The 19886-nt window shown below is 48.9% G+C and overlaps 1 protein-coding gene across 1 annotated transcript in view; it reads right to left on the minus strand.

Annotated features, from left to right (window-relative positions):
- Window positions 1–1947: 1947 nt before the first annotated feature.
- Window positions 1948–19886, minus strand: part of LOC133970586 (nuclear factor 1 X-type) — a gene marked incomplete in the record, with an annotated part of 42082 nt that continues 24143 nt past the window's right edge. The window contains 1 exon segment of the mRNA XM_062407494.1: window positions 1948–2844. Coding sequence (XP_062263478.1) covers window positions 2818–2844 — 27 coding nt within the window.

Consider the following 19886-nt stretch of genomic DNA (forward strand, 5'->3'; position numbering starts at 1 on the left):
GTTTGTTATGGAAAACCGAGCGCGGCGTCGGAACCCCGGGATCCTCGATACCGTGAGTAAATGAAATTCAACCAAATGGAAACAGGGAATTGGTTTAGTGGCCCTGAGAAAACCGGTGATGATGTTAATCCAGAGAATTAACTGTACTTTGCTGCACCGCCGCTCTAATCTAATTTACCAGTGAAGGCCATCAGATAAGAGTCTGTCCTGTGTGTCGGCCACTTCCTGAGAGTGAGCGCTCCTCTACCCACCGTCCAACCGGCGACTCTACACGCTCCTCTACCCACCGTCCAACCGGCGACTCTACTCGCCCCTCTACCTGAACGCCCGTCAGACCGGCGACTCTACACGCCCCTCTACCTGAACGCCCGTCCAACCGGCGACTCTACGATCCATTTGCCCGACTCACTGCCTGTCTGCTAAACTGACAGCCTCCTTCACGACCCTAACACCTGCCTAACTGTCCACTTGTCTCACTTACTGACTAGCAGACACTGGCAGCGCTCTGTCTTACTGGTGGTTCTCCCATAAAGAGCTCCCATAAGAGTGTCAGCCCGCTCGTCTGCCAGCTTGCTGCTCCCATAAAGACGCAGGAACGAGGGACCGATCTCATTAGGGGAAGATTAGGACAACATCTGTTTGCTGTCCCGATGCCTCGTGGCGGTAGAGCGACACTGCCGGGGTATCGTACCGGCTAACACGGCCGCAGAGCAACACACCCACTTTCCTACACAATCTGAGCTGTTATGAGATACTAATCACCGCTGTCATTGGTTCAGAGTCGGCCAGTTAGCCGCGGCCTGACCGAGAGCGTGGCTATGTGTGTTGTCTTTGTTCTACTGTTCGGTCCAAGCCCACAAACAAGTCCCCAAACACCCGGGGGAGATGAGTAACAGACCGAGGACAGAACCCAAACAGCTGTAATGTTGTGAGAGGGAGAGAGACGGAGAGAGAGAGAGAGAGAGCAACGAGCGAGGGCTGGAGGGCGGGACCGAGGAGACAAGGAAACACGTGAGGAGGTGAAATGTAACAGAGGGTTTATTGTTTGTGGTTCTTTGGGGAGGAGGCAACGGAGCGAGTGGAGGAGGGAGATGGGGGGGGGAGGAGACGAGGAGAGGAGACGAGGAGAGGGAGCAGGCAAAGGACAGAATGTCAGGCTCAGGAGTGCGGGGGGGGGGGACTCCAATTCTCACTTTATAACTCCAGTAAACATTTCTTCTTAAGACTTCATGTCTCGATGTCAAGTCGTCTTCATCACAGCTCCACTAAGAGTCAAATGAACCATAAAGCACAATGAGGGGGTGGCTACCATGTGACTGACAGCTCGTACCGTCCAGTGGGAGCACGTCACAGGTGTAGGTGAGTCAGGCTCCACCCCCCTCCTCTCCATATATGGTAACTTCTGGTCTCTCTTACTCTCTCTCTCTGAGGCTTTCACAGGGTTTTAAGTAAATAGCAGCAAACAAGCAAATTATTTCTGGCAGCTCCGCCCCCATAGAGCGTCCAACAGGCAGCAGGGGAGAGGGGGGTGGATGGATTCACCCCAACAGATGTGATTTAAATCAACATTACATTATATGTGCCTTTATGCATTTAAAAAAAAACACACACAGGGAACCAGACCAAGAAAAGGTTCCAGTGACAACTGCCGCCCTTCACTTGACGGAGTAATTGCTTTTAATGCATCAGGGTTTTTCATATTTTAATTTCCTTTTACCCCCCGCCTGTCCTTCTCCTGCGCTCCTCCAGGTCCGAGCAATCCCCCCGATGTTAAAACAATATCAGGCAAGAAAAAAAAGAGAAGCACCGAGCCGAGCTGTCAAACGCAGAGTTTAACTCAAACCATCTGGTGGAGCGATGGAGGCAAACAGGCGCTCACAGAGCTGCGAGGACGAGGGGGGGGGGGCAGCCGGGGGAGGAGGAGAGAGGCAGGGATCTCCAGAGGGGAGATGGGGTGAGATAAGCCCAAAGTTACGGAGGAGGAGCCGGAGTAATGGGACGTCGGGAAAGAAAAGTGGATTTTTCTAATGTGGGAAGAGGGGAAAGGTGGAGGATGAAGAGGAGGAGGCGGAGAGACGGATGATTGAGGGGGTGGGGGGGTGGAGAGGGTGACAAAACTGTGGTCTGGAAACAAATGAAGGTGTTGCAGTCGAGACTTGACAGAAGGAGAGGAGGAGTGGGAGCTTCAAACACTCCTCTGCCTTCTCTCCATTCTCACAGATCACAGGACAATAGAGCGGCTTCGTTCCAACTGCTCTATTTGAAAAGTTTACTCATGTGATTAAAAAAAAAACATTTACAACTTTTTTCTTCATTTTTTCCGAACTTGATGAGATCTAATTCAGGACTCGAGCCGACAGCAGCAGCTCGGCGTCTGCACGTGTTTTAAATATTTCCAAATAAATGTATATTTACAAAATGCACACGTGCACGAGCGGCAACAAACTGGGTTTTGGTTTTTGGAGAAAAATTCATGTAAAGAAAAATAAACTGTGATTAAATGGTCCCATGTGGAGCTCTGGCCACCAGGGGCTCAAACTTTATTGTTGGTCTGCAACGGGTCGCAAACTCTGTGCTGCGTGGGGATTGGATACGCAACATAAAAACAACACAACATCCACCGACAGCCTACACAAACAGCGCACACTGCTTCCTCTCTTCAATGGAATCGATTTTTAAGCTTTCACGTGTTTTGTTTTAAATGTGTGAATCTGCCTCAGAGGAAAAATGGTTTGGGTCTCATTCTTCAGAATAACCTCGATGCTTTGGGTTTAGATCTAAATAAAAGGGGAGGAGCTACAGATCAGTAAACACACATCAGTACACACGTGTCTTACCTGGTGATGACACGGCAGCGAGGCAGCAGCAGACACATGGAAGAAGAAGAAAGACGAACATTAGTGTCGTGGTTTCAGTGAAATATTTCATATATCATATTAAAATGATCTTTAACAACATGAAAACCAATCAACCTTCTAATCTTCAGCCTGTTTACATCACGCTGAGTGTTTTATGTCGACACGGCTGCAGACTCTTATATTTGTTTTATTCTTGATGGGAAATTGTTTTCAGGAAACTCTTTTACAACTAAATGATCTGGTATTAGAACGAGTTGTAATTCACTTTCTTTCACATTCATTTTTTGCTACATTCACTGATTTCCCAGTTATTAATTTATGGATCTTCACAGAAGAATTCAGGCTCATCCACAGACCTGGTCTCTGTGATTGAATCCAGGTTCTGTTGAGCCGTGTCGGACGTACGTGAACATTCTAGTTGTTTAAACAAATAAATAAAATAAATGACAATTCCCTCGTGAACAGAGAAAGCACAAGTGCAGTGCCCCCCCCCCCCCCTCCCTGTGGTGGCATGCCCCCTGTCAGGTGACACGGGAGCTGATGAGGCCTGACAGAGGGTCAGCGACCTCACTTCCTACTTTAATTGGTCCTGGGTGATAAACCAGCCGCAGGGGACTGTGGGAGACGGGGGCCTGGTGGAGCAGGGGGGCCTGGTGGAGCACGGGGGGGCCTGGTGGAGCAGGGGGCCTGGTGGAGCAGGGGGGCTGGTGGAGCGGGGGGCCTGGTGGAGCAGGGCAACCAAACTGGGCTCCAGCGAGGCCTCTTCTAACTCGAGCATTCGGTAATGTGCTAATTAATTTTAAGAGCTGGGCGTCCTCCGTCTCCGGCCCTCACTGGAGACAGATGTTAGGCGGTGGCGGGTGGGGGGAACAGAAGAGAGAAAGTAGGGTGACAGAGACTCGGAGAGAGAGAGAGTCTTCTCTCCCCCCCCCCCCCCCCCCCCCCCCCCCCCGACAGGTGAAGCGGATGACAGTGCAATTTCACAGCTCGCTGAGCGGACGACAGATTCTTCTGTGTTTGAGAACAAAACATCCTCCTGAGGAGACGCACACACACACACACACACACACACACACAGAATGCTACAGAATGTGTTGTGTTAGCTACAGAATGTGTTGTGTTAATACTTGTGTGTTACACCCTGACAAAAAAAAGAAAATCATAATGGGCTATTCATGAGGTATAAGTGAGCAGAGAGGAGAGAGGGGCAGGGGGGGTGTGGTTGTTTAAGAGCCGTTTGTTGTAACGTGATAAAGACACAATGGTGGTGTGTGTGTGTGTGTCTGTTTGTGTGTCAGCGGCGAACACAAGATAACAGGAGCATAAGTGTTTTTGCCTAATGTGTCAGGGGGATCTGGAAGTGATCTGTGCCCCTGACATGAAAACAGGAGGGTTAAGTTGTGTGTGTGTGTGTCTGTGTGTGTGTGTGTGTGTGTTGTGGGGGGTTAGCAGGATTTAAGGGCGGGGGGTAGGAGGTTGGGGTGGTGCAGGGAGGCCCAGTTGTTGTAACCTCTGACCTCTCAGCACGCTCCAGGGCCTCCCAGAAGCCACTTCAAATGCAACCTACGTGGAAGCTGCCCCCCCGCCCCCCGCAACAGAGCGAACAAGTGGTGGTGGGGGGGGGGGGGGCGAGACTCAGCTGTCATCGCCGTCACAGAGCGGCATGTGCACGAAAAAACCTCCGCACAAAACAAGTGCCCGAGTCGCGTCCGCCTCCTGTGATGTCTGAGTCCGGAGCGTTCACGTTCGATCCCCGAGGACGAGACGCTGCTCCACATTCTCTCCTCGACCTTTGACCTCTGCACTCAGCTGCTTTCATCCTGCATCACTGGGAACACTGGGGAATTCCTCTGGTTCCACACGGACACAGATCAACGAATCAAAGGATCAGATCATGAACTTCCTATGTCACTGTTTCAAGATTTGTGCTCCTGAGTTAAAGTTGTGGTTTCAAACCATTTGTCAATCTAAACTTTAATACTTTAGCTTTATTTGTATTTATGAAAAGGATATTACAATAATTATTCATTGTTTAGAAAAAATAAATATCAAAGAAAAATGTTAGAACAAGAGCAGTAGAAACCTGAAGTTTAACAAAAAAGGACAAAAGAGAAAAATAAGATAAAGAGAATAATAAACTTGATTTCTTCAATATGATTCATATTTTTGTGCCGATAAGAATATTTATTAATTCATAAGTGATGAATTAATAAAGAGCAGATTCTTCTTTTGTTGTCTGATTCAGAGTCTTCATCGAATGACCCTCCTCTTTCAGTTTGAACAGCTCGGAGACAAAGTGTGTTTAACAACTGACCTCCTGTCAGTTCAGTGGATTTAAGAGGTTAACTCCACCTCAAACACTCCTGACGAGGACTTTCTCAAAGGTCACAGCCCCAATCAGTGTCCCCCCCCCCCCCCCCAACATCCTCCTCATCACCCCTCTGTGGTCTTCACCCCCCCGCAGAGCAGCAGTCGTCAGGCGGTGACCTCAAATCTCCCTCGGTATGTGTGTGTGTGGTCTGATTAGTCGGGCCCCTGCGGTTCAGCTCTGACCCGGGGAGTATGCAGTGAGGTGTGTGTGTCTGTGTGTCTGTTTGTGTGTGGGGGGGCGGTGGTGATGTGCCAGCATGAGGGAACATGATACCATGATCGGCCCCGCGGCTATTTCTGACCTATGAGAAACCACCTGACGGGTGACAGGCGTCTATCATCAGTCCTGCTGACTGATTGCATGCACACACACACACACACACACACACACACACACACACACACACACACACACACACACACACACACACACACACACAGACGTACACAAAGTGCTGCACAATATGAAACCGGTGCACATAAGGGAATTCCCTCCCAGCTTCTCCTCCCACAACAGGAGCTCACGTCCAAGAGACTGAGGGAGTGTTGCTCATTTACTTTGGCTGTGTCAGCAGGCGGCCGCCACCTTGGCCAGACTGACTCTTCCTGGGTCTGTCCTGGCTGAGAGCAGCACCGCACTGACAGCCAGGGGGGGGGGGGGGGGAGGGAGAGAGAGAGAGAGAGAGAGAGAGAGAGAGAGAGAGAAAACAACGGCGGCGGAAGCCACTACACAAATTGGTCGTTAAACAATAATTGAATAATGAGATTTATCATCTTTAACTTCACAGATTTTAGTTCCAGAGGAAAACATAAAAAAACTGAGAATATTCAAAATGAATCATACAAACTGCTTAAAACTACCAAGCAGTACAAATTAATTTAATCTAAGATCTGTCGAGTACAACAGATACGAAGGAGGCAGAATTATTTGCACATCCCGATTATTGAACATAAAAAGAAGATCAACAGTTTTAAAGCACCGTGGAAGCAGCGGTAAATTAATGTTAATATTTAATATTTACATTGTGTCAGTGACAGAAAGTAAATATTTATATATTCAACTTGTGTTAATTTGACTTAATCTACATGTTAAGTTTTGAGTTTCTGGAGTTTTGTTTGAATTTAATTTTGTATTTGACGGCTGCAGAATCTGTTTGAAAATTCAAATTTGACCAAAAGCAACTGAAACAGGTGAAAGTGTTTTATCCCCAAAAAACAAATAGTGACACTTTACATCCAGGAAGTAATTCTACACACCAAAGAGTATTATTAGTATATTAAAATAATTGTAATGGAGTCATATCTAAGGAGGTTTCAGGGGCCAGGAGGTCGTGGAAGTCCAGGACCGCTGAGGAATCAGATAATAACACAACGTGACGACTGTGTGATCACAACCGGCAACATTCCTCCACTGGGCCGACAGATTGAGCTGTGTGCGTCTGTGTGCGTCTGTGTGCATCTGTGTGCGTCTGTGTGCGCACACCATCGCACATGTTCTAACTGTCATCCCAGTCATCTGCTCAGGGCTGTATACACTGGGCACACACACACACACACAGTGAAATATTGACACAAGCTGCCGCGCTGCTGGGAAAGGCCTCGTTTCTCAGTCACTCGGATCTTGCCCCCCCACCCCCGGTTCTGTTTTGGTTAACGCTGCTTTTCTCGGGGCCCGAACGCACAACACATGCTGGACGTGCGCGCCTGTGCGACACAATCTGGATGCAGGCGTAGCGGTGTGTTGCTGGGGGGGGGGGGAATGATGATGATGATGCTGTCGGCTCGGGGGGGAGGGGGGGGGGACTCGGAGAAAGCCGGTCTCGGGCTCCGACCTTCAGATGATCAGCTCCTCCGTGAACACAGACCCTGGAGAAGGTCCCAGTGACCTCTGACGACAGACACTATGAATTCTGGAGTCAATGAGCCTAACAAATGTTAACAATGCACCCCCCAATCTGCCCCCCCCCCACCCCCCCACTCTCGCCGGCGCCCCCTTTTCAGCCCCAAGCCGCCGGGACCATTGTAGCAATTAGTATAATGAATGTGGTTTTGCTGGTAGGTAATCACATACTGTACAGCGCACCCCCCCCCCCCCATTCCCCCCCTCACATACAGGGCACTCGGCTATGAATGCTTTGGTTTCATTAGTCCCCCCCCCACTCACTCCCACTTTCTCCCTGTCTTTCTCTTCCTTGTAAGCTCGCCTCCTAACTCCTACACCCTTCCTTTCCGCTTCGTTCAAATCTAAACAAAAGACACATCTGGTCTGTCTCTTGCCCCCCCCCACACCCCTTCTCTCCCCTCTCGCTCTCTTTCTCTTTACCTCCCTCCTTGTTTCTACTCGGGCTCTTTCTCCACCGGTTCTTTCGGCGTGAGAGCTGCACTTTGTTGGTGGGCAGCGCCGGGTGAAGGAGCTTTGTGAGCGGGTCGGCCACTCGACTTCAGACTGAGGCCGGGGGGGGGGCGTGTGAAAGACGACCTCAGTGTCCCGGAGCCTCGTGTGGACAGACGTCTCAGAGACTGGATCCTGATCCGCCTCTTTAGAGTCCTCAGCTCCTCAAGTGTCCCACAAACTAACACACAGCTTTCTGTGAGACGAGCCCCCACAGATCCAGATGTGTTCACCTCCACTGAGCTTATTAACCACCTTGACTCAGTGAAAAACTTTTTTATTTCATATCAGTAAAGCATCAAGTTTGCTTTTATACTGCTACTTAGTTTTACTTATATCTGCCAAACCTTTAGTCAATAATTTAAATTTTAATCTGCTAAAACTTCTTTTCTATTTGCTTAACACTCACTTTAAACTGTAATATATATTCGGGTTATTACCAGTAGTTTAATTAAAAAAAACATAATGAAGTACTTGATTAGTGTACTCAAGTATCTGCACTTTACTTCTAAAGATACATTTTCATGTACTTTTCAGCACATCAGAAAATGTCTGTACTTCTTTGTTCTTCCAGTACATTTTTACGAAGCTTCTATACTTTCTTTTACTAAAGTAGAAAAGTTCATGTGGTACTTCTACTACATTTTTGTCCATTTACTTATACTTTTATATATTTTCAGAATCACCAAGCGACAGGTTTTTCTTCTGAACCTGAAGAAACTTTCAAACTGGGTCACGAACAGATTCAGGGTCAGGTCAGGACGCTGGTCAGATTTAAAACTAATCGATTATCATCTCAAAAGAAACGTCTTCATCCGTTGGGCCTGGTCACACAGACACACAACTGCACAGACACACACACATCAAGGACATCTGGATGAAGGTGTTTGCAGAATGTGTGTGTCTGTGTGTGTGTGTGTAATCAAACACACTGGAAGGTGAAGCGATGGAGCCGTCGTTCACTTCGAGGTCACGAGTCACAAACCGACTTTTTCCCTGAGAGCTGTCGAGCTGCAGCAAACATCTGGATCCAAGGTGCTGCAGTGGAACACCAATCCTCCTTTGGCTTTGTCTTTCTCTCTCTCTCTCCAACCTCCCCCCCATCCATTTGTTACCCATATATCTCTCTCTTTCCCTCTCTCTCTCTCTCTCTCTCTCTCTCTCTCTCTCCCCTGCTCCATTTCTCTTGATTTCTCCCTCCCTCGGTTTTATATAGAAAAACATTCCTGGTGTTCTGCTCGGCTCCAGTGAAACCTGGTGCTTATTTTCAGTGCCCTAAATTGATAGCAAATGTGAAGACAGATCCCTCCTCTCGTTCCCTCTCCCCCCCCCCCCCCACCCACTCCACCTCCTCCTCTTTTGGCATTAGCCGTGAGGATACGTGGAACATTTGCGTGATCATATTGAACCCTGGGGTTTTGTGTTTTTGAAGGTGTTCTCCTTTAAATTCGACTGTGTGTGTTTTTGTTGAGTTTCTGGGGAGAGAGAGAGAGAGAGAGAGAGAGTGGACGGGGCGAGCGACTCCTCGAGACTGAGTCATAGTCTTTTTGTTTTTCAATAAGCCCCCCACTGCACCGTGGAAACCAAACCTGGTTAGCCTCAGCTGTCTTTACCCATAATTCAACAACCCCAGTGTGTTTGTTTTCCCTCTCTCTCTCTCTCTCTCTCTCCTCTCTCTCTCTCTCCCTCTCTCGCTCCGTTTCCCTGACTCAGTAAGTGAAACTCTAACGGCTCCCTTCATTTTGATGCAGCCAACTGAGTTCTGCTGGACCAAAATGCCCTGTTGTTATGGACGTGCGCCAGCGAGGGGAAACTGAACCGCACGGCTCGTCCCCCTGCGGGTGGAGCTGATTAGAAGCCGGGGGGGGGAGGGGGGGGCCTCGTCAGCTCCTTGTGAATCTGCTTCTGCTTCAGGACGGGAACATTCGAGCGCTTGAGCAGAGACGAAGGTGGAACCTGCAGATTTCACTTTAAATTCCTATATTTAGATTTGGTTTGTGTTCTTGCCAAGTGAGCAGTGAACGCACACTTCAAGAAAGCGACCACAACCTAACACCCAGCTCCGTGTTTTCATCACCAACAATGAGTCAGACCATCGTGTGACCAAAATAATTTATGTCCCACCATCTGCAAAACCACTGATGTGATGGTTTGCACGTTTCCCAGCACGAGAGAACTTCTGCAGTTAAGACACATAGTTCGTTTTTCTCCTGGAAAGTCTCACAAATACATAAACTATATATATTTGTAATACTAGTTGTTCCTCATAGGCTCATAAAATAAAAGTAGTTTCACCTAAAGGATAACAAACCTTTTTATCTGTGCAATTGTACTGTATGTATCATTTATATTTTACTTATATTTCTATATTTCCTTGTGTTTATATTAGATCTTTACTTATTTATTACTTTTATTAGAGTTCATTTTTTTTTGACTCTCCTTTTTGCTGTTGCAACACAGTGGGATCTTAAAATAATTTATCAGATTATCAAAGGCTGCTTTCTGAAACTCTGTAAATTATCCTTAAAATAGTAGTTTGTGTTTCTCATATGAAGAAGCAGCAGGACATTGGGTTGGTTCCTGGGCAGAGCGAAGGGGGAGGGGGGCAAAATGTCTAAAGTCCGATACGGAAAACAGAGCGATTGTGTTTATTCTCTTAGTTTCTCGTCCGTTACGTGTTTGAAACCTCAACGACACGCTCAGTAGAGCATCTCCACTTTTGCGTTCTCGTAAACAGCCGCTCTGGAATATTTCAGGACTTGTGAAAACATCTTTGTTTCATAATTCAAGGGCCATAAATACAATGGGGTCGAGTTATCCTTAATTTACGCATTTAAAAGTATCAGTTCCTTCTTCTATATCAATGTGAATGGACGATGATATTTGTCTGTGATTAGCTCATTGTTTTGGTTTCTCTCACCATCGGCTGCCACTTGGAGCCAGAAAGATCAAATGTGCCAACTGAGCTGCCGCCGCTTCCTCGGGGGCCGGTGGCGCTGGGCTCCCTGCGGCCGGCCCACGTTGTTCTGTGTCTTGAGGACATGAATGGAGCCCCGGGCTGCTCCTGGACCTGTAGTTAGAGGATGGCAGCGGGCTCGCCGGTGGTTTGTTGAGCTCTGCACGGATGGAGAGCCAGGCCTGCCTGTTTGTGTTGGCCAACTTTCAGCATTCCACATGTCTTTGTGATTTTCAGCTCCCTGACCTCAGGAGACTCACCACGCTACTGTAAGTTACACTCACACCAGGAGCAGCTCGGAGACTCGCTGGTGCTCCGATCCTTTTCTAAATGCTCGTGACAAACAGCAGCGACTCAAACTCTGAGATATGAGTTGATGGAGCCCGTTAATATTCTTGAAAAGATCATTGACGTCTCATCTCTAGAGTTTGAAGTGCAAGAGATTTCAGCTTTGAACTGGAAGTAAATAAAGTAAACAAGTTATAAAACTATTCCTGAAAACATGATGCAGCTACTGAGGATCCCCTGCTGTAAATAAAACGTATCATTGTATAAATATCTAATATATTCGGTCCCAGGAAGACGAAGAGGAAGAGTCTGATTCCAGCTCACTGCAGCCGCTCCCACATGTGAGCGTTGTGGTTATTTACGACCTTCTCAACCCAACGTGACACGGTGAGCGAGGCCTGCGCTCGGTTTAGTGACGCCAGCGAATTCTGTCGCCGGGTGGTGGCACAACAGCGTCCGTGTCACCTTGTTCCACCGCGCCACACACGTCACCTCGATACCACCGACTGCGTGAGATGCACTCGGAGGTCAACGGAAGATGAAGAGACAGAGAGAGAGAGAGAGAGAGGTGGGTTGCGAAATCCTGAGGAGACGCTGCAGGCAGGAGATCAGAAGGAGGTGCAGAGGTGATAAGAGGTAAGAGGGGTGGGGGGGTGATAGATAAGTGAAGGAACGAGCGGAGCCTTGGGGCTGATGTGAACAGGATTTACCTGTTGCTGTCCCAGAGGTGACTCGCTCCGCTCATTTACTCAGCAGCGCCGCGGGGCTCAGAGACCTCGTTAATTAAGGTTCAGACGCACAAAACACAGTGCGTGTGCGTGTGCGTGTGCGTGTGTGCGTCTGCATGCGAGTACACGCTCTCAAACCCGACCTCCCCGGCTCCCTCCTCTTCGGCTCCTTCATTGAATTATCTGACGCTGTCACATTAAATCAGCCTCTCACGAGTTCCCATAAACTCAGAGTTAATGTTTCTAAACATTCTCAGATGTATATACTGTACGTTACACTGGCGCTCACACAGAGAGCTCTCTGTGGCAGCGCCATGAACCCGCTCACCCCCCCGTTCCCTCGCCGGAGGACGGCCGCTCGCCGCTCGCTGCGGCTCGTTCACCTCCAGGAGGCTGGATGATAAATCAGGACTCGCAATAAACAAAAAATATCATTTTCGTAAATCCTCCGAGCAGAAGTCTGACAGGTGGAGGAGCAGCGGGGGGGCGTCGTCAGGCCCCTGGTCCAATGGGTAAAGGTTATATATGTATAAACATTAAGAGAGTTCACTAATCAGCGGGTCGATGATGACGCTATTATTCAAAAACCCAAAACAATAACTGTCAACCACGATCGACAAAGCTGGAAACAACGTCTGGAACGGCTCCATCTCCCATTTCATACCTAAATGTACTGCTGCATGTACACACACACACACACACACACACACACACACACACACACACACACACACACGCAAAAACACTCCTATATCCGCCATTTGCCCTGGGGACATGTGTCAGGATGGTTTACACACTAAAAACAAACAGGCGTCCCATTGCAACAGCGAGAGAAATGGATGTGGGTTTGGACGAGGTGGGAGACGTGGAGGGGGGGGGGGGGGGGGGGGGGATGGAATGGAAAGGGGGAGGAACAGAGAACACATGAGGTAAAAAAAAAAGTATAAAATGGAGCAAGGCCAGAACAGAGGGGGCGCTGTGGAGCGAGCGGGTGAAAGTTTTCATATAACAGCAGTAATAAGAGGCCTCAGCTCCACATCAAGGTTCTGTAATGACAGGCTGTGCAGAGCCCGGGGGGGGCAGTGCGGGTGTGTTTGTGTGTGCACCCTCATGTCACTGCTGGAGTAATGGCTCAGTTAACCGAGCAGAATTATTCTCAGCACGGACACAAGCACGATATCATACATGTCACGGAGCCACGCACGACAGGAACACGGTGTTTACACGCTACTGGACCCACTCAGCGTAGGAACACGTCAGAGGAACACGTCAGAGGAACACGTCAGTGGAACACGTCAGAGGAACACGTCAGTGGAACACGTCAGAGGAACACGTCAGAGGAACACGTCAGAGGAACACGTCAGAGGAACACGTCAGAGGAACACGTCAGAGGAACACGTCAGAGGAACACGTGGTTCCTCGACCCCGTTCGGCTCATGACCTCTGAGACCGAGGTTCTCCTCGTGTCCATTTCCCAGACTTTAAATAAAGATGGAGGACGCCTCTCTGCTTCCTTCAGAAATGAAGCCAGAATCGAATCATTACAGGCTAACGTGCTAACGTGCTAACATGCTAACGTGCTAGTTGAAGCCGGGAAACGGAGATTCTTCCACAGCCGGAAAGTGGATCAGCTCCACGAAGACAGAAAACAGTCGATAAATACTCAGAGTAAAACCAGAACATTCTGTGTGGGTGTACCAGACCCGACCTGGACAGAGGAGCCCAGACCGGTAGCTGTGGCGCAGTGGAACAGCGGAGGGACCGCGGCCCAAAGAGAGAAAGTCCTGTTCTTTTTCACAAACACCTTGTAGGAAGAAAAAAAAGAGAAACCACAAAAGAGAGTCTGTGCTCGAGGCCGTTCCAGTGAAGAGTTCTGGCCGGGACAGATCCACAGAGAGCGGGATGGAAAAAGAGAACGAGGAAAAGGAGCTTTATTTGCTTAACAACTTCCACGAATCAGAACGGGGGAAGAATGTGTGTAATTTGGCTCTGTTTGTTTTGCATTAGGACATAAAATATGTCGGGATTACTTCATCACACAACTGAAGCCCAGTGAAAAGGAGACGAGGCTCGAGGAAGAAGGAAAGAAAGAAAGAAAGAAAGAAAGAAGGAAGGGAACCACAACCTTTTTCTCGGTCGGGTTTTGGGTAACGGATCAGATTTGTTCTCGGCGAAGAATGTGCGACTGAAAACAAGACGCTGCCAGAACGACTCCACCGACATCAATCAGCACTTGGCAGAGAGATAACGATGTTCCCTGTTTGTTTCCACACGGTTGTTCGAATCAGCCGAGACGCTCCATCAACACCAGAGTTTAACCAATCAGCCGTCAGCCAATCATCAAGCAGCCGCTGCCTTCAGCTGCTCCGTCAGTCGCTCCACGATCGAGCTGCTGGGGAACGATTTAACTTTCCTTTAACTTTCCCAACAGCTTCGAATATCTGTTAAGGACTTTAAGATATTAATTGACCAACTTATTGATTAGTTTTGGCTCTTTGACCAGTGATTAACTTTTAATGTCAGTTAACCATTTAACCATTAGCCTTCTTTTAGCCAACTACTGGCTTTATCTTTTACTTTTAGCTATTTTAACATTTATAATTACGTTTTTCAAATGGTTAAATTTTGCTTTCAACTATATTTTAACTGTTTATCCATTATCTTTGTTCATTTGACCAATAAGAGATCAATTCTAGCCAACTTTAGTAAATATGAAGATGAACCTTCAGATGTCCACTACATAGATATAGTCAACTATATATTTGTAATATATTAAAACCCATTTACCAATTGATCCATTAGCCATGAAGCTAACTTGAGACTCTACCAACCTTTATTAATGAGTTTATCCATTTCTTTCATCAGATATTAACCTTTATCTTTATTAGAGCTGCATGTCCAGAACTTAAAGCTATTTTAATGTCTCTGCTTGATCAGTGACGTGTGGATGTATTTTCTCCTTCAAATTGTGTATTAATTAATGTTTTGTATTAAATATGTCTAACCTGAGGAACAAGTGTGTGGAGCTGGAGCCACTTTAACCATGAATAACTTTGATCTGACCCGAGGTCTGTTCTGTGTCGTGCCGGGTAAACACAAGATTTGATGCAGTGTTCTGGGAGCCTGTGAACCAGTAGCCCTCAGTGTGGGACATCTCTAGTTTACTGGGATTATCACGGCTCTTATCATGAAGATATTCTTCTGCAGCTGCCAGGGTCGTGTAGTTTGAATCGATGCCCACGGACAGAATCTTCCAGTCCATCGGACGGGGAGGAGAAGATTCCGAGCATGTTTCAGAAGCAGAGAGCTTGGCCTCGGAGCTGACACACTGGTCTGTGTGATCGGGCCCTGGTGGAGGGACACCACCCTGCACAGAGGCAGTGGAGATCACTCTCACGGAGGCCTCTCGGTGTGAACGGCTTCGTTTAAAGGTCACGTTTACCCCCCGGGCCAGGAGGGAAAGTAAACTGAGATGAAAAGAGCAGAAACGACAATAAAAGAACCGGAGGAGGAGAAAGAAGCAGATCGGAGCCAAACCGCAGATAAGCATCTCACCGCAGACCGAAGGCCAGATCGCTCTAATTCATTGTCATCTCAAGCTTTTTACTCAGCTTGGAGTGGGACACGGAGCGAGAGCCCCTGTCCTCCCTCCTCCTCCCCCTGTCCTCCCTCCTCCTCCCCCTGTCCTCCCACACCCACTTCAGATTTACAGCTCTTAAATTGTTTGCCCTTTTATTTTTAACGGCCATCTCTAGATCATCAGCTCCTAAAACAAACAGAGGGGCTCGAGTTACCTCCTCTACATCCCCGTGCCACTGGAGCAGAACCCGTCTCTACGTCGAGTCCCCGTCCCCTGACTGCTCGGCCTGCCGGAGGAAAGCCCCCCCCCCCCCCCCCCCCGCACTAAAGCGCAGCAGCAGAAGAATGGAAACTGAATTAGAGCTCCGAGGCCGGGTGGTCTGCGTCTAATAACACACCAATCAAACGTCAGCCCACAAAGGGGCGAGCAGCGCAGCCCATTGGCTCCGGTGCCGCTCGGCGGAAAACCAGGGGGGGGGGGGGGGGGGACACCGAATACGTGTAATTGTAATATTCATCATCCACGAGCGGCTGATTTGATGAAGTTGATGAAAATTCAAGATAATGTTGAAACTGTTTGCGGCGACAGACGGCTCCCAGTCCGGCACCAGTGAGGGGGACCCACCCAGTCCGGCACCAGTGAGGGGGACCCACCCAGTCCGGCACCAGTGAGGGGGACCCACCCGGGGCCTGGTTTACCTCCTCCCCGTCACCCCCCCCCATCGAACCCCAGGTCCCGTGTCTGCCGTGCGACTGGACGAGTGCGTGTCTCAATCCTCTCCATGTTTACACACAAGGCCCACAGGCATCAGGTGTGAGGTGGAGGTTCAGGTGTCAGAGAGGACACTCGTGTGCTCGGCTGCAGACGGCGTTTGTTGTCGCTCGGCCCGGCTCCTCTGACACGCTCACGCTCATCGAGTGCATGCGACACTCTCTCTGCTCTGGTGGAGTCACAACGTGCCCCTGGGATGGAGGCATTGTCTCTTTTAAGAGCCGATCGCGGTTGGAAAACGAAAAAGGGAGGAGATGCAAGCTCATGTTTACGAATAATTCACCCCCCCCCCCCTTCTCTTCTTTAACCCATTAAGACCGGATGCAACATATTTGTGTTCACAACTTAAAGCAGCGTTTCTGACTAACGGCTGAAGAGCGATATTGAAATCAGAGTTTGCAATCTTTGTTGCTTTAGAAAAATATATATTCATGAAAGTTAGGGAAACTTTGAAAGATAAATGTTTTTAATTTCTAATCTCATCTGCTTCAGAGCTGAGAAAGTAAAGTTCAGTTTTGAGAATCTCTATGAAATGATTCTGCAGCAGGAGAATCACAGATCACTTTGTGTTTGAGACCACAGCAGCAAAACATGGTCTCTACACTCTTTCATGTTAAGGGGTTGAACGTAGTTTACATGCAACACAAATTGAGCTCAAACATAATCACTATGTAGGATAATGGATTGTAGACAAAGGTAAAATGCAGCTTGTTGCAGGAACAACACCGAACGGCTGCGTCTGTACTTTGTCACCTTCGTCAGTTTGACTCAACAAACTGGTTAAAACAGCAGAAAACTAGAAACAAATCAATGAAATAAAAACCGATTTGTCTGTAATGAGAGTCCACGTGTGGGACTGCACATAATGAGAAGTGAAAGCCAAACACAACACGAGGGTTAAAGCAGCTCCGTCTCTGTGGACGACACTTTCATATCACAAGCTAATTATATTTGAGCTGCCACCTCGGAGGGCACTTAGAGCTTCCTGGAGGCAGTAACTCGTGTGTAACCCCCCCCCCCCCCTTGACTGAACAAAGGCTGGAACAAAATGCATGAATAACATAAAGGGGGGGGGGGGGGGGGGGCCTGGCTCTAACATTACAGTTTGACATTTTTATAACGTCTCACTTGGTCCAGGTCCAGTGATTTATTCTGTTCATCCAGAAAGAGAGAGAATCTGAAACTCTTTCTCTTCTTTTGACTGTAACTGTGTCGTCCTCGTGCACTGTGCCGCTCTGTGCCGCTCTGTATAGGTAGCTGCTCTTCCATTAGCGTGTGGGATGCCCTCTATACAGTGAAAGTGATCTGAGTGGATTCCTCTGGCAGGGCCCGGTGGGTCGGGGGGGCCACGGAATCGGCCCGGCTCTGCTCGGCCACCTCACTGTGCCAACCAGGCCGGGCGCTGACACTCACTGGACACCACCCAGGAGAGGTGAGAGGAGACACAAAGAAAGGAAGGCAGAGCGGCTATGGCAGCTCTATTCACGCGCCGCTCTGGATACAGTCAGTAACCGTTCCTTCACCGGAGCTCGGCGGCTTAGCGAGTTCCTTTCAGGCTGTAAACACAGAAAACGTATAAAACTAAAGCCTCACAGTGAACATGTGTTTCTGATGAGCGGATCCAACAATGTGATTTCATTCCCTTCACCCTAAACTGCCAGAGAGAGAGAGAGAGAGAGAGAGAGAGAGAGAGAAGAACGGTTGTTTTCCCGTCTTCTGCGAAACGTATGCATCCAAGCTGCCATAAGAATTCAGATGAGTCTGAGATCACAGACGAGAGAGTCGAATGAGAACGTCCCCGTCCAAAAGGAAAAGCCTGTGGAGCGGAGCTGGACGTCCATGTGGGGGGGGCGAGCGAAGGTGTCAGGTGATTTCTGTCCTGTGGTCCTGAGCTGGGCCGAGAGGAAGCAGGAGCAGGTCGGCCTGAGAGAGGGAACTGTTAAACACTAATGAGAGAAGCTGAGTTTTCATAAAAAGAGACGTGGCTGCATCGTTAATTCACTGTAAACACGGGGAAACGTTTGTGATCTCCGTTATTCTCTCTCACGTTCACAGTGGAAATCCCACTCTTCAGTTCTTTGTGCTAAGCGCCGCACTCGCTGCTCGGCTGCTCAGCGACACGATTATTTATTTATCCATTTCCCATTAATAAGGACGAGTGCGTTGACAAACAAGGAAGTAGTCGCATTAGCGCCTCGTTAACGGCCGCCGTCCCCTGGCAGGAGGCGGGGGGGGACAGGACTCGGCGCCTCCTGATGATGATGACGGAGAAGAGACATTTCAGAAACTCAGGGACACGTCTCATCTGAACACATCAGGACGGACGAGTCCATTTTAATTCTGATCCCGAACCTGCAGGTTTGAGGAGCCAAGAAAAAAACAAAAGTGCCACAGAAATAAATCAGAAGTGAAGCAGAAACAAAGGAGAGATAAATCGGGGGTGAACCAGGAGCTTCTCCTCCACGCTGTGCTCAGCCCCCCCCCCCCCCCCCCCCCCCCCGACCTCATATATTCACTCTGTTATTTCAGGGGACAAAAGCGAGGCTCTCAAGGCCGTGGGTGGATCCGTGAAAGGAAGAAAGGAGTCCTGCTCCTGGTCCGGGGTGAATGGGGCCTTTCACACTTAGAGAGGCCTGTTTACTCTCCCTCCATAATGGCTCTAATTTTCTGATCATTATTGAGTAATTCCACCCCCCCCCCCCCCCACTCCCAGCGTTTAATGCCCATCACTCAGAGCCCCGCGGTCTCCGCCGGGCCCCCGGGTCTCGGCCCCTGAATGAAGACGTGTTCCTCTAAACACCCACGAGGCTTTAATCCAGAGCAACGCTAGCTGCTCTGCCTGCAGCCGAGGACATGGAGCCACAGAGCTGCAGCGGCGACAGACTGCGAGGAGCATGAAGGAAAGGAACCCGCTCAGAATTATTATATTTTCCCTCCACATGTGGAATCGCTCTGTGCTCTGATTGGAGACGAGCCGCGCTTCAACCTCCATTTTGTTTTGGACCTGAATCCGCAGCGGCTCCATCACAGCGAGTAACAGAATTCACTCGGCTTAAAGCAGGTGGAAATCATTTTGGAGGGAGAATACACACACACACACACACACACACACACACACACACACACACACACACACACAGACACACACGTCTGGAAACACGATAGTCACCTCATTCAACGCGCCAAAATCTCGGGGCTAAATAAGACCAAAGTTTAAATGTGTGGAAGCTCGCGTTTCCCCGGCGCCCTGCGGTGAGAGAGCGTCCGTGGCCGGGGCGTCGGGGCGCGAGCGGGGGGGAAGAAGTGTTAAGCGAAAACACGGATACGGGGGAATAAGTGTTCGAACGAGAGCGAGGGAGAGAGAAAAGGATCAGAAGGAGAGAAGTTGGCAGGGAGTGTGTGCCGGTTTGAAAACCTGGCACCTTCTAAACAGAGCTGCAGCTCCGGGTGCCAAGCGCTGCCAACCAGCCCCACCAGCCTGAATATCTGCCCCCCCCCCCCCCCCCCCCTCTCCCTTTGTGTTCAGAATGGCATTTTGCATCATCTTTATTCTACGCTTTTCTTTTTTTACTTTATATATCGGTGCTCGGTATCAGCCGAGCAGCAGAGACTGACATCGACTTCAATTCAACGAGAGAACAGTAAATAAAGCAAGGGAGGAGAAAATGAAAAGGCAGATTTTCATTCCTTCATTATTATCGTTTATCTGAAGTTTTATTAGGTTGTTTTGTGTAAGTGGATTTTGTTGCTGTGTAACTGCTGGTTTTTGAGTGAGAGACGCTTCGGACTGAGAATCCTCACAGAGACGGGGGATCTGTCCTCGGCGCTGTCGCAGTGTTCCGGTTCCTTTTTCTGTTTTTTCCCCCGAATGGAAAAGAGCCGTCCCAATTACAGAGCAGTCTCCCCCCCGCTCTGCTTCCCACTGGACCGAGGGAACAAGGCG

The sequence above is a fragment of the Platichthys flesus genome, chromosome 16, assembly GCF_949316205.1.
Source record: "Platichthys flesus chromosome 16, fPlaFle2.1, whole genome shotgun sequence".
NCBI classification, from domain to species: Eukaryota; Metazoa; Chordata; class Actinopteri; order Pleuronectiformes; family Pleuronectidae; genus Platichthys; species Platichthys flesus.